The following is a 17,985-nucleotide window of genomic DNA, read 5'->3' as shown; positions in this document are numbered from 1 at the left end:
TTTGTTAGAAATGCAAGCAAAAGAAAAACAAAAAGCAAGCATATTTCAGCAGAAGAGTTTCTAAAGTAGAAAGTTTATGGAATGTTGTGAGTAAGGTAAGGTAACAAAAAGCATTCTCACCTTCAGAGATGCTGGAATCATGGAACATTGTTTCAAAGGCTTGGTGAGTCTCGGCAAATGAAGGCCTGTCTAGGGGATTCCATTTCCAGCCTACAACATGAAACAACAGACGAGAGATCATTACCATCTTCCCCATGGTAGAAGGAGGAAAACAACATGCCAGCATTGTACAGCATTGGTATCTCGATTCACATTGTCCCTGTTATAGAGCAAAAGTTGCTTCCACTGTTACTTTTTAGTGGCAAGGTTTTTAAGAACATCTATCACTTCTTTTTAGAATGCAGAGTCCTTGGAATGGTTAAATGAGCATTTACAAACAGACAAAGGGTCCATCTGATTAAGCATTCAGTTTCCAGCACTGGCCAGACGGATGTCTCTGAGAAACCCAAAAGCAGGAGCTGAAGTCAACCATCCTCTCTTCTTATTTGTCCCCAGTATCTGGTTTTCACAGGCACATCCATCAAGTTGTAGGATTCATTTAGTTATCATGGAGAATAGGTGCCAATCCTCGAAGAACTGGTCCAATCCCAAGCCATGTAAGCTAGTGGCAGGTACAACTCCTTGTGGCAATGAATTCCATAAATTATGCAGTGTATTACACAGCAATTCTTTTGTTTATTTTGAAACTACTGTAAAATCAGCTTCATTAGTTTCGACTATTAGAACCAAAAAAGGAAAAACTTCTGCCTCCTCTCTCTGTACCATTTATTCATAATTTTTAGCCATTTTTTCTTCTTAACAAAAAAGGACAAGTTCTTTAGCCTTGCTTTGTAGGAAAGTTATTCCTATCCCCATGTCATTTTAGTTGTTCTTTTCTGTACCTTTGCCAAAAGCCTGTCTTTTGAGGTGGAGCAACCAAAACTGTATCCAACATTTTGAACATGGCTACACCAAAGGCTTATAGAATGCCTAGCCACAGTCATTCATGCTTTAGAAACTTTCTAACTGGATTATTGTAACACGCTTTGCATGGGGATATCCTTAAAGTGCCTGAAAATTTCCACTGGTACGAAATGCTGCCATCAGGTTGTTGTCTGGAGCAACGCAGTTTGAACGTATCACCACAGTGCTATTTAATCTGCTCTGGTTATTACTTCATTCATTTCTGGGCCCAATTATAAAGTGCTGTTTTTTGCTGTTAAAGCCCTAAATAACTCTGTTTGGGTACATGAAGGACTGCCTTTCCCTTTATTTCCCTTTCTGGGTTCGTTGTTCAATATCTGAGGATTTGCTTCAGATTATTTCACCATCTAAAGTATGGTAAGTGTCTATAAAACCAGGGCCTTTTTTATTGTGGCGTCAGTCCTGTGGAATGTCTTTCCAGCCCCAAGACTGAAAATATTTTAGATGCCAAATTAAGACATTTTTAAGAGGGGCCTTTGTAATGGGCTGAGAGCTGTTTTCTTTTCTCTTCTGCTTTTCGTATTGAGATATTTTCCCTCTTTTCGATCTGCTTTTGCTTTAGTTTTGAAGATATGATTTTTTATTTTGCTGTATTGTGTTTTCCTTACTATTCTTATTACAATGCAATTTTATTGTCGGTTGTAAGCCATGTGGGCTATTTTTTTTAAAAGGAGAGAAGCGTATATTTCACAATAAATAAATATTGTTACTTGACATTTGCAATCCCTTCCTAATAATTCCAGACACTGCATTTGAACTTTGCACTATTGTGACACAAAGAGCTAATGTTTTCACTGCACTTTGCACCATGACCCTAATACCCTTTTTTGGTATATAGCCAATGCAGACCCAATCAGCATTTATGTGAAGTTGGGTTTCATTTTGTCCAAACATGCATCATTTTGCATTTACTCATATTGAATCTCATCTACGATTTTGTTGCTCAGTTTAGAGAGATCCTGTAAGAGCTTATCTTGCTTTTATGATTTTACTCCCCTGCACTTGGCATCATCTGCAAACCTGGCAGATTCAGTACTGGTCCTTAGGAAGCTCTCTATTTTCTTTCATTATGGAAAATGGATTGAAAGTTATAAATGCCAACATCTTTACATTCAGCATCTCTTGGCAACAGAAATAAAACAGTCTCATAATGTACTCCAGCCTCCCTAAACTTTGGTTTGGGAGACACTATCATAGCACTGAACAGCCTTTTCATTTGCTTCTAAATGTTGGATCCAGCTTGGGAAATGATTTCAATATTACAGTAAACCAAAATACACAGAACATCAAAAAGCAGGTAAATAATGCCTCAGAATTCAGAGAAGTTGCCACAAACCTAGTATTCCATAAATTGGATAAACTTGCACAACTCTGCATGCTCAGTTTCATAAAAAAAACATGGTTACTGTTGTGTATGCACAAGGTTTGTGTATGCTCAAGGTTAGGGAAATGGGTGGGAGATACACTGATTTTGGGTGGGGGGGGGAGAAGGAGAGATTGACTAGAGAGAGGGAAAATGATTTCATGTTTCACCAGCTGACCAGTGGAATCCCTACAAAGCCCTTCGTTTCAATGGGCTGAATCCAAACGTTGCAGAAATGGAAGGCTGCTCACACAAGCGCTCCTTTTTCCCCACTGCAGCCTCTGTACTCCCCAAAAGACTCTCCAAAGGGTTAGATGACTGCCCAATGTTTTGTAATTCCCCCACCTACTGCAGCCCAAGTTGTTCAAGACAGTCCCCCCAATCTTCTGGAGAGATGTTTCACTTTTGGGAGGGCTCAGGGGCCTGTAGTGGAGAGGCAGGAATACTCCCTTGCATGGCTTTCCACTCATGCAACTTTACATCCAATCCTATGGTTTTAGCAGAAACGTGGGTTCCTTTGTCATAGTGAGGTCATGAAGTGAACAGTGATCCTCTGGATTCTGTTCAAGCTGTCCTGTTAGGCAACTTGAAGATTTCCACAAACCCCTGGGTAGAAGTTAGGGTCTACGGATCACTCCGCCACTTGCTTCTGTTATATTCTTCACAGAAGTTCTCAACTGGTAACAGGTCTCTAGAAATTGTTTTGCTGACAAGAAACTGGTTGCATGCCAGGAGGCTTATTATCACCTATAGGGAAAATAATAAATGCCAGTTTGATATGGCAAATTAGCAGGGCCTCCATCTCCTATTGTGCATTCCCTTGCTACCACCCAAAAAATAAAAATGAGAACGCAGTACTCACATGCTCTCATAAGTTCATAGACTTTTGGGGGGCAACCTTCAGGCTGTTCCATCCGGTAACCTTTCTCCAGCAGATCATAAACCTGAGAGAGGTCAATGCCAGGATAGGGTGACATCCCATAAGTGGCAATCTCCCACAACAATACTCCAAAGGCTGCAAGTTAAAAAAGATTATTTTTAGCCAGGCCCTTCTTCACTATCTGAACACAAATATTTCTTCTTTTTGAAGGCAATACCTAGCTACTATTTATAAGCGGGAACCAATATCAGATGCTGAGGAAGGTTTGTAGGTTTTGATTGGTTGGGTTTTTGGGATGTGCCAATCTAACTCAGCTGGAACATCTGTTTTTAAGCCTTATCTACTAACAGGACAGAAGGACAAAAACGAGGCCATACAGCAAGGGCAGCAAACTGGCCACAAGGTAAGTTCATCTAGGCCCTGGTGGATAAAACGTAATCAAGATGTGATAGCTTGCCAACTCATAACGAAAAAGATGTTTTCAAGACACATGTCAGAGTTATATTACCCTTTGGGTTCTGTGTAGCCTCAAGTATGCCCAAGTGCGAGTGCACCAGAAATGAAAAGCACTTAATTCTAGGTGGTGCCAACAGTACTCTACAACCTCTGTGTATGTGAGGTTACCACTTAATGAGACAAAATACATTTTTAACTCCTGAAACTGTTTAGAGCTGATCCCTAGAATACAGATATCAGGCAACCCTGACTTAAGGCAAGATTTACATAAATACAAAGACTGTGTAGGTAAGGTTTGTTTTCTCCCTTCTTACCCCAAACATCTGATTTGATTGAGAATGTGTTGTAGGCCAGACTCTCAGGGGCGGTCCACTTGATAGGAAATTTTGCTCCAGCATGAGCTGTGTATGTGTCTCCAGTCATCAGTCTGCTTAATCCAAAGTCAGCCACTTTCACTACATGATTTTCTCCAACCAAACAATTGCGGGCTGCTAGATCCCTGTGTAAGCAAACACACTACAGAATTACAATTGCTGGTGCCATCAGGATTTACTCTAAACTTCTCATCCCAGATAAATATGTGGATTCTCTTGACTAAACACACTGTATGATTTTATAGCTCAATACTGGACTGCCACTGAGTGCATAGTCATATTTTTAGCCACTGTGCCTCTGGAAATAAGGCATGCAATGGCTGATCAATGTTTCAGAATTTAGAAGACACAGCTTTGCTGCCAGGCACAATTTCTTACACACACACACACACAATTTTTAGAATATCCAGGGATGTATCCTTATCATGTTCGCTATGGTCTCAGCTATCCAAATCACTCCTGTCACTCAAAATATGAAGGAAAGAGGATGTTTGTTCAAGCTGAATACTATAAATTGGTGTATTTTATTTTGAGCACAGAATACAGGATTGGGGAAGGGTGGTATGGAATGTGAGCTGTGCAACGTCTATATTTATGCACTATTGTTTCAGTACTGTTTTTGCTTCTTGTACCCTTACAGCATAGCTCTAAAGCACAGTAATCAAGTTGTACCCTAGATAACTGCCAGCTCTCACATGGAATACTTTGAATTAAGTGCATTGTAATCATGAAAGTGGAATTCCACAGAAAGTAGCAGGTGAAGTTTATCAGCTTCTAGCTAGTACTACACAATACGCAATGACAGTTGTCACCAAGCATAATAAATATTCTTATTTGCTCCTTTGAGATTTAAGCAGGGAACTGATAAATATAAGATACTTGAATCCTATTTGATTCTGGCCTAAAGTAGTTTAGCTTCCAAAGTTCATGCTTTTTGCAGGTGCCAGAAAGGGATGCAATTTTGATGAAAAAAGTCTAGAACAGGACAATCACCAACAGAAGCCCTTTGAGAGTACAAACTGTAATGGCTCTTCTCCTCTGAGGGACTCTTAAATAGTCAAGCAAGTACAGCTCTTTGCTCTTTGGGTAAAAACATATGCAAATCAATTCATGGGAGAGGCAGATCACGATGGCAGGGTGCTGCACTCTGCAAATGGATTTTGGTGGCAGAACACAATTGAGGGGAGAGGAAGTAGGACATGGAAATTGCAGTTGAACAGCCTGAATTATAGGATTTTAACTGGGATTGTGAGATGAAGGGAAGAGCTGGTATGATCACTGGAGATACAGGTGTGCAGGAAAAAAAGTTTGTTATTCTCTATTACTACTGGAAGGGTACTCCTGATTTTTTCTGAGCCTGCACATAGTCAATACATGATGTTTTCAAAGTTTTCTTCAGATGACACAGGAAAGAACTTTCTATTTTCCTCTCAAAAGAAAAGTAAGAGCCCAAGATTGTGCACAAAGTTTTCAGCATATATTCAGCTTTGTCTAAGAACTAAGAATATAAAAAGATTGCTACTGGATCAGATCAAAGGTGTATCTAGTCTAGCATTCTGTTCCCACAGTGGCCAAGCACACACCTATGAAAACTCCACAAGCAGGACATGAGCACTTAGCACCATCCTGATCATATTGCCCAGGATACTAGAGGTAATAATACATAGCCATAGATGTCTTTGTTCTCTCTAAGGTTATTTAGCTGCGGCAATAGCACTGAGATCTCATCAAACGCAGAACACTCTGCAATAGCGGTTTAAAAGCCCATAATCAAATATTTTCAGAGTTTCTCACCTGCCTCACAATACATGCACACACAAAACACATGCGTTCACTCTTGCACCCTACTTCCATAGAAGTCAAAGTATACTGCTGACCTGTGGATGAAGTTTTTCTTCTCCAGGTACTCCATAGCAGAGGATATCTGCGTAGCCATATACAGCAGAACAACAGCAGTCACTTCATCCCGATTACAGTCGCGCAGGTAGTCCAACAGGTTCCCATAGGGCATGTATTCTGTCACTATGTAAAAAGGGGGTTCCAGAGTGCACACACCTGGCAGGAGGACAGTAGGGTCTGGTAAGGTTTAAGGCTTATCGTATGTACAATCTTCAAATGCAATCCAAGCAGGGATTCCCAAAAATGCCGGCATCGTTATGATTGGGGTGGGTGGGTCACTCTCTCAAGAAGCCATTCTTTACATCTTTCCCCAGTTGCAAATGGAAAGATTTCCACACCATTTACACAGTAGGATTTGGACAAGAAGCCCAACATCAGAACAGCCAAGGAAGTGAAAAGAGAACAGTGTTTAAGTGATCCTAAGCTTAACATGTGGAGAAGCATGGAGACTTTGTCCAGAACTGAACCCTTCTTCACTCAAAGAAAAGGAACTGATATTACGCTGAATGTGTCTTTCCTATTCAGTGGCCATGAAGTGCGTCTAAGCTCAACGTTAGGACAGCTGTTGTAGGAATACCCTTGTCACTTAAATTCACAATGACCTCTGCAACCAATGATTGCAACAAGGTCACATACAAGTTGCTTGTTGTTGTTTATTCGTTCAGTCGCTTCTGACTCTTCGTGACTTCATGGACCAGCCCATGCCAGAGCTTTCTATCGGCCGTTGACACCACCAGCTCCCACAAAGTCGAGTCCGTCACCTCCAGAATATCATCCATCCACAACACAAAATCGGAGTTACATGAAAACAAACTCTTCTGTTGCTAGTGGGATAAAACTAACATCCAACTCAATAACTAATTACAATTTATCACAGCAGCAGAAGACCCAAATGAAGACCAACACTTTTATTATTATATTTAGCATTTATAATGCAAACCAAAATGTTGAAAGGATTTCACATACATTTGCAGGAATCCTTATAATAGCTCCACAAAGTAGGCCAATATTATCTCCATACTGCTCAGGTGGGGCTCATAGAGACTAGCCCAAGGCCATCTCTAGAGCTCACAGCAGAAGAGAAATCTGAGCAGAATGAAGTGGTTCACACTTCATTCCTGTAGCCCAGCCTTCCTCAACCTGGGGCGCTCCAGATGTGTTGGACTACAACTCCCAGAATGCCCCAGCCAGCAGCTGGCTGGGGAATTCTGGGAGATGCAGTCCAACACATCTGGAGCGCCCCAGGTTGAGGAAGGCTGCTGTAGCCACCACAATGAATTATATTCATTGTAACAGTGGAAAAACAGATCTAACAATGGCTGGAAGGCATAGCTCAGTGGAAAGTTCAGAGCCCAGCAGCTCAAATTATATGGAGGATAGAGAAAGACCTTCTCCAATATGTTGCAGAACTACTGCCAATCAGATGAGACAACAGTGGGTAATGTGAACTATGAGTCTGACTAAGTATAAGACATCTTCCAACATTAGTAAGACTTCCTTCTTTATGTACTATCTGACATCCATTCACCCTGTGAGGGACTACATACATAGCAGAGGACAGATGAGCAATTAGCTCCAGATCATGGACAAGTTACTGTAACTTAGCCCCTGTTCTCCATTTATTAAGTGGGAACAATAGTGACTTCTTTTGTGGTTTTATGGCAAGCTAGACTGTAAAGCCTTTTGCACAGTAGCACAATTACGCAATCACTGAATAACTGCAGCTCCAGAATGGCCCACTGTGTCTCAGTGAAGACAAAATGCCTTTGCCAGCAGTGGAATGTGACATACAAGCCCTGCCATTAGGGTGTTTCATAAGGGATGTAGCATTGGTTGAAGTCACTGAAGTTCTTTGAATTCCCAGCATGTTATTTTATTTTTTGCCTTACCATGGCAAAGCACAGTGATAGACATTATCAAAGGTACACAACATCAAGTATCAAAATACTGAGAAGCATTCGGACTAAGTAGGAGCAAACATCCACTATGCATTCCAACATTACCAAAACCAAAACAGACCAAGTTGTCAAGCCTGTTCCACTTGCGCCTTGTTTCAGCAGACTTTATTTACCCTGGAAGTAAACTTAAACCACTGTCAGCACTTAAATGCCCTTTTTTGTCCTACCCTGTGTTATGATTAGTACAGGATTTGCTCAAAATTGGAGGTTCTCACAAAGCATCAAGAAAACTGGACTTCTCCATGAAAAGGCCGGGACACTCACTCATCCGAGGCTTTGGTTCAGCCAGGCCCTAAACCCTCAAAGCAACTAAGGAAAGCAAGCAGCCTGGGGGGGGGAAAGAATTATCCCACTGGTTCCAAACACAGCCACCACTACCACTATCTGTTTTTTATAAGGATATTGTTGTTTTTATGCTTATGTTTTTAACTTTTGTATATTTGTTTTTAATGTTTACTGTTTTTAACTTTTGTAAACCGCCCAGAGAGCTTTGGCTATGGGGTGGTATATAAATGCAATAAATAAATAAATACCAGGTAGATGTCAGTATATGTGCACAGTGCAATTTCAATTGAGCTTATAACACCCACAGCAACTTCCTGAGGAAGCCCCATCTTATATTTTAATAGTGTTTTGAATGTCCTTTTTGACATATTGTAATTCTTCTCTTACAAGCAATTATGCCTAGGCTATGGCAATGCAAAAATGTCTTACATGCATCATTGCTTTTCTTTATGATGCAGTAAAAACTATAGCCCTGGCACAAAAAAAGCAGCTTTTTAAAGGACTAATTCAACAGCCAAACTGCATTTTGAGCCATTCTAGGACATACTCTGACATGATATTGAGGATATAAAGCAGAGTGCAGCAAGGATTCATTAGTCGATTTTCTCGAATTATGCATACATGGGGTGGGATTACATAAGTCTTATATTATACTAGCTGATAAACCCGGCGTTGCTTGGCCCCCCTAAAATATATGTCTGCAAGGTAATTATCTTAAAAGTAGTAGGCCAGTACTAGGCCTGCGAGTTAACTTTTAAGCAAACTAAATTCATTTCTTTTTTTCCTCCCTCACAACCCCACAAAGTAGGCTGCTGCTAGGCCTGTGAGGTAACTTTTAAATGAATTAAATTCGTTTCTTTTCTCTCTCCCCCGACACAGGCCAGGTCCACCTTGAAGCCGCAGCTCTCCATGGCCTGCTCCACCATCTTCTTCTCTGGGCTCTTGGCGGGACCCGGGAAGCCTCCGAGGACAGCTGGGTCGAAGGCCTGCGCCTGCTTTGGCCTGCACTTCTCACCCACCAAGTGCTTCAGCAGGAGGCTATACTGAAACACCAGGGTCAGCCTGGGCACTTGCCCCCTTCATCAGGCCTACTTGGGCTTGAGGAAGAAGCCGCCGCCATGATTTTCCTTGTCCCCTCAGAAAATGAAAACTGTAACACCTGACATGCCTTTAACCATGGTGCCCGACTTGCCCAATGGGAGTTGTGCCACTGAGGCTCCTGGGAAGTGTAGTCTGGTCAAGTCGGTCCATGCTGCACTGTGCAAGTGGTGCCTGGAGATAAGCTGTGAGGGAGCCAGCAAGCTGACTGCGTTAGTTTGGTTGTTGCTGTTGGCGATGGGCCCAGAGCCACAGCCTCCTTCCCTCCCGCTCCTGATAGGGCTTAGCAACCAAGGCAGCTGGCCCCAGGCACTCTCCCTTCAGGCCCAGGATGGTGAGCCACTTCCAGATGACGGCCGCCAAAGCCTGCTAAGTCTTCCCTCCCACCCAGAGCATGCTGGGAGTTGTAGGCATAAGCCTAGGTCCTTGAATAATGAACACCATCTGAGGTGTGGTGGGAGACAACTGGAGAGTGGGCCTTCTTAGTTGTGGCACCCTGCTTATGCATTTCTTTTTGCCAGGTAGGCTTGCCTAGTGACTGCATTAATGGCTTTCCAGTGCAAAGGTGTTTTTTCCCCTATTATTTTATTTTCCAAGGCCTTTTAACTGATGAGATTGTTTATGTTGCGGTTATTTTTTCTGTCATAACTAAACCATAACATTCTAAGGCAGATGCCAGAATTACTAAATAAAATTTATGATTTTTATGTAAAAACCTGACTATACCATTGGAACAGAAGAGTGAATGGAGGAATGTCTGATAGCTGAGGCTAGGATGGAATGGTGGGCAGGGTGAGTGGCAACTGGAGAAAGTCCTAGTGAGTGAGAACATGCTCTTAAGGGAGATGGCCACACAAGCATTTTCCCCAGATTCTTTGAGCATGTTTAGAGTTCGGCCTCTCAAGATCACATTGTTGTTTCTAATTATGATTTTAAACCCACGCACGGTGCGAGAGAGGAAGCACCACAAATGGATGCAGCCCATTTATGTAGGTTGTTTCATTTTACGGGAAATTGTGTGGACTGCTCAAAACCAACTTTTGTTGGTTCCTTGGCAACCAACTCGTGTCCATCTGATCCAGCCAGGAGAGGAAGCCTACAAAACAAGGGGCCAGTCAGCGGCTGCTGTTGTCCTGCCTTGGGGGTTTGCCTAGTCTGCGGAACCTTCCAACTGCCTCCTCGCAGACTCAGGCTCCAGGCACAGAACCATCTCACCCCCAGCTGCAACATCTTTCTGGGACTGGGAGCTTAAGAGGCAGGCTCCTTTGGGGGTGGGTCCACCTCCGAAGGGGGCGACACCAAGGCGAGGGCCTGTCCCCTTGTTTGTTTGTTTTCTCCCCCTACTGACTTATAATTTTGTTGTGTATTTTAAACTCTTTTTTTTAACATTTCTTTTCCTATGTTTTAAACTTTGTAATACCGCCTTGAGGCCCAGTATTGGGCAAAAGGCGGGATACAAATAAATATAATAAATAAATAAACTTTAGGAGTTGTGAAAGGCGTGCAGTAGCCACCTACCCACATAATCATAATGGCTGCCAAAGGCCGGTAAGTCTGGCCTCCCACACAAGCCATGCTGGGAGTTGTAGATGTAAGGCTAGGTTTTTTATTAAATTCTTTAAAAAATACTTAAAACCCAAAATTTTATGGTTTTAGATATTTCTGGTACATTGTAAAGCCAGACCAACCAGTATGCCAAATTTCAAGTTTCTAACTCATCTGGAAGTGGGTAAACATTTCCAGACGTACACCCCACACATACTTTCCGCTTCAGAGGTAGAGATATATATCAAGGCACTCAAGCACAAGTTTGAATGCCCAAGGGAAAAGTATCATATGCTTAAGGGACACTGCAAACCAGCATTTTCCAAAACGAGACTTCATCAAGCTGTACCAATCAAATATAAAGGCACATGGAGCTCTTAACTTTGGTTAACAGTAAATAGCATTGTGCACTAGATTCCTTTAGTTCTCAGTCAGAGAACTTTACTTAATCAAGGAATCTGAGGGTCTGCCTCATCAGTTATGGTGGCAGTCTATGAACTCTGGCGGATTTTCCTCCCATAAGCAAGATGATCCTCTAGAAACAAAAAGATTTCTAGTTGTCGTTGCTACAAAGAAAAGTGGGAATACATAGTAGCTATCAAGCACTCTCTTAATCTAATTTATCACAGTTGAGACTTCTGTATTCCATATATCTCTCCTACTGTATATCCACAATCTGTTTTTTTTAATAAAAAAATAGCATTTCCTGTTAAAAAATAATAATCAAACCCTCAACATCTATCATAAGAAGAAAGCAAATGTAAATACCTAGTTTGTGCAGATTGCAGTATTCAAGTCTCCTGGACTTTAATGCATTTTGAATCAAATTTGCTGAAGCTTTCAACTAAAAGATGAACTCTAAGCCTGTATTTTATTTTATTATTTTATTATTTATAGCATTTTATCCCACCCTTCAGAAAAATAGGCTCCCAGAGCAGCTTACAAAGGTAATAAAGACAGTCCCTGCCTGCAGGCTTACGATCTACAAGACATGACACAAAAGGAAAAGGGATTGGGAGGGAGGAGGGAAAAAAGAAAATTCAGTTACTAGATTCTTAGTTGCAAAGTTCAGCAAGTCATGGAGTTGGATCTAAACAAGTGAAAGAACAGCTACTTCTTCTTAGGTCCTCAGGAGAGGCAGTTGGTAGCACGAGGTATAGGGGCCTTCAGCTGGAGCTGCAACCAGGCACAAGAGGGGTGCCTGACTGCTGCTTTCTTGCCCTCTGTAGAACGTAAAAAGTGGTGAGCAAGCACTTGCCTGTAGTGCCTCTAGACTTGCGCATGTCCACGTGCTGAGCATAACACTTGCACAGGGCCCATACAAACACGAAGTCCAATCTATGTAGATCTAAACTGTGAGGTTGTTAACTCACCTAAAATTCAGGAAATATCTGCATAGTTTGGGCCTCTGTGCATTTTGCTTTAGGTGCATAGCTCTATGTACACACGGTGTCCTGTGTAGCCAGCCTGGAGATAGGCCAACCATGCCCAGCGGCAGGCACAATCCCACCATATGTAGGGTCTGCACACTTAGAGCTTTGTCTGAATTGACCAAAAGTAAATAAAAGTTGGATGCCATAAACCAACTCTTCTTAAAGTGCAGTTCTGAGTGCAACTGTATTACTGCGAACAAGTATAATTTTGAAACAAAGAGCAACACAAAAACACTGTGGTCAGGTTAATGCACTCACCTAATAACTGCACCAAGTTTGGATGCTTGATTTCCTTCATAACAGAAGCTTCTTTCAAGAACTCCTCCACCTCCATAGTATCTTCCTGAAAGTGTGATAAGACAGCCCTCCTCTTAATAACCAAAACTAATTTAAACTGAAACTAGGGAGTAGAATTCAACAGTATTTGCAAAAGAAATTGTAGACCGGTAAAGTAAAGGCTGAATCCTATTTGACATTACTGCTAATATAAATTATTTTTCACTAACATTAGCAACCTCTAGCGCAACACCAACACCAACTGGGAAACCCATCGTGCCAGCAAATACCGTTGCCGCTCTGCTAGAGGTTGCTTACGTTAATGCAATGTCATTCATGTTAGCAGTAGTGTCAGTGGGGTGTAGTGGCTAGGGTGTTGGACTGGGGATTGGGAGATCTGAGTTCTAGTCCCCACTCTGCCACGAAAACCCACTTTGGGCCAGTCACAAACTCTCAGCCCAACCTACCTCACAGGGTTGTTGTTGTGAGGATAACATGGAGAGGAGGAGGATTAAGTATGCCACCTTGGGTTCCTTGGAGGAAAAAAGGGGGGATATAAATGTAATAAATAAATAAAATAAATAAATAAATTGGGTGCTGCCCTCTTATTCCTTGCCCAACTAAAAAGAGTTTAACTCAGAAGGAAAGAGTGTGATTCAACTTTCCAAGCACAGACATTTTTTACTAGCCTGACCCACCAGGCTATCCACAGGCTATGGGTAATTTAGAAGTGCAAGGTGCAATTGCCAAATTGATGCATGGGAGCATATTTTGCTATTTCATGTGTTTTGGCTTATTAGATCTACAAAGAATAACTTGAGCCCTTTACTATAAGGAGAGCAAGTGATAGGGCAAGGTATGTATCCAACTCTTCCAGCCCTTGTTTTTGTGACTACCAGCCTAGCCATGATTTATTTATAAATTTATTTATTTATTTATTACATTTCTATACCGCCCAATAGCCGGAGCTCTCTGGGCGGTTCACATGATGTACAAGGAAGTACTTATATACAGGGGAAAAAGTTGTATACACCACCACCACCACCACTGTCATCATGACTTTCTGGCACGTACATAAAGAGTCCTGCTGGATTAGACTAAATGTCAATCTACTCCAACATCCTATTTTCAACAGTGGCTAGATAGCTGCTAGTTCTTCCACGTTTGCCCCAGCAACTGGTATTCAAAGATACACTGACTCTGAATTTGGAGTTTCATTTTAGCTATGGTGACATGTAATTTACCACCATTGCTCATGAGAAGCGTGAGAGTTATAAGTGTAGAAGAAATAGGCACCTATGTTTCTCATGGGCAGGGATGGAATAAAGGACGATTAGTTTTGTACTCCATCCAACAATTTTGGAACACGGGCCACATGAAACCCAAGTACTATCTAATGTTTCCCAGTTCAATGCTACCTGGAAGCTGCACACACCATTTTGGAAGCCCTGTTTACTCCATGAAGGAAAGCCTCTCTGCACAAGCTCAGGTGCATCCTTATTGCTCCTATGTCCCTTGGCTAAGCCCAGATGAGTTGTAACAACTTAGGCTCCATATTATGGGACAGAACACCATGATGCCACCATAAGAAGTTTGAGATGCAAGACATAATCTCCTAGGTCTGATGGTGTGTTTTATATATAAGTAGGGCATTTTTGGTGGGTAACTAAACTTGTCAAAGAACTTGGAACAACTGACAAACAGAATGCAAAAGTGTCAGGGAATTTCAGTAGCAATCCCATATCACTTCTGATAATATACCCTTTACAAGCTGCCACCATAAACAACCCAACAATTTTTTTGAAAAAAATTTTTTTGCAGCACAAATCTCTGAGATTCGTGGTTTGAGTAGGCGGCATGCCTTGCAAACCTGGCAGTATACTACAAATTACTAACATCAGTCAGTTACATTTCAACACACCAGCTACAATTCTCTTATGAACACACACATACCTTGAGTGTTTTCACAGCAACTGTGAGGTTGTATTTCTTCCATACCCCAACATACACTTCACCATACTGTCCTCCTCCGAGCTTGTGCTTCATGGTGATATCTGTTCGTTCCATCTCCCACTTGTCATGGATGGGAGACACTCCATATACTGTGGGCTTATTGCACTTTGGTGCTGGGTAGTGCAAGGTTGTCACCAGTCCATCAGCTACTGTTGAGTGATGGTGAACTAACTCTGCTAACGTATTGAAGCGGCTTTCAGCTGTCACATACACCTGTTAAAGAGGGAGTCAAGAGCCTGTGTAAGCTGAGCAACAAGTGACATGAAGGTCCAGAAAAGGGGGTGAGCCCCACAAAAAGTTAGTCCCAGACACCCGAAAAAGCACTTTTGAAAGTTGCAGAAGACAGTAACTTCAAATATTTGGTCCAGGCATGCAATCCATATTGCAGGAGCAATATGGTGGCAAGGCCTTCAGTATAACACAGAAGTGTCTCACTTCTCACTTGCTTTAGACTCCTTCATCTTCTGCATCAAGTGAAAGAAAACTGATGAAAACGTTTAAAAATATTCACACACATACTCTAGGAGCAAACTGACATGGGAACATTTAATTCATACAAATCTTCAATTTTCTGCAATTGATGTAGCACTAGCATAAGTGACCTCTAGTGCAACACCAATAGCATACGTGGGCGTGATGGCTTTTGACAGGGAAACCCAATGTATCAGCAACTGCTATTGGTGTTGTGCTAGAGGTTGCTAGCATTACATCAACTGCGTAAGTGGAGCAGGAGCATTGGATACTGCCCCATGAAACTCTAAGCCCAGAATGAGAAGCTATGGATCTATAAGACATCATTTTAGAAATAAATTTGAATTATTATGGTTGTATTTTAAAGGATATATTATTTACTGGGCTGGAGTAGAATACAAATAAATAAACATTGGTACAAAATAGCTAATTTTGTCCACTATTGCTAGGACACCTGTAGCCCAATCCTGTGAATTTTTACTCAGAAGCAAGCTGCACCAAGTTAGACATGCATAAAACTGCAGAATTCAATACCATTATAAAGTTTAACTCACTATCCAAATGCTTTGCTACTTTTTATTTACCTTATAAGGATATTACCTTACACAGAGTTTCTCTCTGAAAATATGAGTTTCTTCTGTTTCTGCAAGCTAATGTAGAGGTCTACACTGTGCTTAGACATGGTTTGGAGGATCATGAACAAGTACAGTGCTCACCCATTCCTGCCACTTCTTGTGCATGGAATTTAATTAATTACTTCTAGGGTTAATTCAAACCATAGTTTGTCATTATGTCCAAACCAGCAAATAATGGTCTAAGCACTCCCAACAACACAGAATTGCAATATTAAAGTTTGAAAAGCCTTACATGCAGGGACAGAAAGAATCTCACCATCATGTACTAATGCTGAGAGGTATATAGGAAGCAGAGGACCAGAGGAAATGCTGTGTGCATTATCTACCCACACATTACATAATCATATGCAAAATTAACATGAAGATAATTTCTTGTCTAGGTACAGTAGGAACAGCAACTGATGGTCCAAGGGTAAAAAAAAAAAGACTACAGAAGTCCACTGATCCTAACAACAAACTATTTTGACTGTTCTTAGCATGGAGAGAGGAGTAAATGGAGGCTCATCAACTCAGTGGTTACTTGGCAATGGCCTGGCCCAATGGCCAATCTCCCAACTTTGAACCAGAAGATTACCCCTTCATTAAGAAAACAAGTTTGGTCACAAGGAGTGGCCACAGTTACAGAACATATTTATGAGAATCCTTTGTTCAAATTAGTAACAACTTGAATTATCAGGATTCCCTTCACTGCAAATAGCTGTCTGACAAATGGGCAATAAAGACAGATGATTTTCTTGTTTTACTTTTACAAAATGGGCTTCCCAAAAGGGATTTACCTTGCCATCTGTGGTGGTATTGATCCTGTAGTGGTAAACACGTCCCTCGTACCTGAGCGAGATGGACAGTTGTCCTGGACTGCTCTCACTTTCCCGAACTAAGAAGCTGCCATTAATTAGGCTGCTCAGCAGATACTCAGCTGCACTGCGTGACACTGGTCCATGATACCAGGAATGTTTTTCCAGGCTGTTCACTGGGGTGATGTAGTTACTTGGCACCCATCCCTGCCCATTCTTAGAGCGTACCTCACTCCATTCACCATTCTGGTTGTAACCCAGTACACGTAGCTTTTCACCTGAAGCAAAAAGAACATAATTTCAAATAGGTAAAAGGAGATCTATTTTTTAAAGACTCAACCTGCCTTATCTAAAGTCAGGCAGTAACATAGTTAACACAAAGAAACTCCCAGCAAAAATAAATACACATACTTTTTAAAAGAAAATACTAATAAAAAATACCCTTTACTTAGCTCCAGCCACTAAATGACTTGCTCAAACTAACAAAGGCTTAAAATACCATTAGAAGATGCTGAGGCCATGGAAAAACTTGCAGGGGCAGAGGAGGCAGAGTCAAGAGAAAGAATAAGGGGTAGGGAGCAAGCACAGAGATAATATTTTTGTATGTTATTGGTGTTTTCCCCACAAGAAACACTTAACTGACCAGTCTCACTAATATGAGAAATTGTATCAAAGGACTGGAGCATCTCCCCTACGAGGGAACAGCTGGGGTTGTTTAGCTTCGAAAAAAGGAGACTAAGTGGAGACCTGATAAGGTATACCAAATTACGCATGGTGTGGAGAATGCAGATAGGGAGACATTTTTCTCCCTGTCCCATAATACTAGAACTGAAACTGATTGGTGGGAGATTTAGGACATACAAATGGGAGAACTTCTTCACACAGCGCATAGTTAAACTGTGGAATTCGCTACCACAAGATATGGGGATGGCCACCAATTTGGATGGCTTTAAAAGGGGGTTGGATACATTCTTGGAGAAGGCTATCAATGGCTACTAGTCCTGAAGGCTCTGTGCTACTTCCAGGATTAGAGGCAGTAAGCCTGTATACACCAGTTGCTGGGGAACATGGGTGGGAGGGTGCTGTTGCACTGCATGCGTCCTGCTTGTGGGGGTCTTTGGTTGACAGCTGGTTGGCCACTGTGTGAACAGAGTGCTGGACTAGATGGAGCCTTGGTCTGATCCGGCATGCCCTTTCTTATGTTAAGCATAAGTGTGGTTTTCTGGACTGATGCTAAAAAAAGGGATATAAAATACTAGCACATCAGATCATCCTATGATGCTGACTGGTGAGAGATTCAGAGCAGACAAGAGGAAGCACTTCTTCACACAGTGTACATTTAAGCTATGGAATTCCCAACCATAAAATGTGTTGATGGCCACCAAATTAGATGGCTTAAATATGACAAATTCATGTAGAATAGGGCTATTGTTGGTTACTGTTCATGATGGCTATATACCACCTCCAGGATCAGAGGCAGCA

General features: G+C 41.7%; 1 protein-coding gene across 2 annotated transcripts in view; it reads right to left on the bottom strand.

Moving 5' to 3' along the window:
• The window catches only part of ABL2 (ABL proto-oncogene 2, non-receptor tyrosine kinase), a 57,690-nt gene that overhangs the window by 6,181 nt on the left and 33,524 nt on the right, over positions 1–17,985 (bottom strand). For both annotated transcript variants that reach the window (XM_063134161.1, XM_063134170.1), the window contains exons 3-9: positions 16,486–16,781; positions 14,544–14,816; positions 12,573–12,657; positions 5,974–6,151; positions 4,037–4,221; positions 3,249–3,401; positions 121–210 (exon numbers count right to left, since the gene is read on the bottom strand). In XM_063134161.1, the coding sequence (XP_062990231.1) occupies positions 121–210; positions 3,249–3,401; positions 4,037–4,221; positions 5,974–6,151; positions 12,573–12,657; positions 14,544–14,816; positions 16,486–16,781 (1,260 nt within the window). The remainder of the gene's footprint in view (positions 1–120; positions 211–3,248; positions 3,402–4,036; positions 4,222–5,973; positions 6,152–12,572; positions 12,658–14,543; positions 14,817–16,485; positions 16,782–17,985) is intronic.

This window comes from Elgaria multicarinata, chromosome 1 (assembly GCF_023053635.1).
Source record: "Elgaria multicarinata webbii isolate HBS135686 ecotype San Diego chromosome 1, rElgMul1.1.pri, whole genome shotgun sequence".
NCBI lineage: Eukaryota > Metazoa > Chordata > Lepidosauria > Squamata > Anguidae > Elgaria > Elgaria multicarinata.
This window is presented reverse-complemented; position numbering and strand designations above follow the sequence as displayed.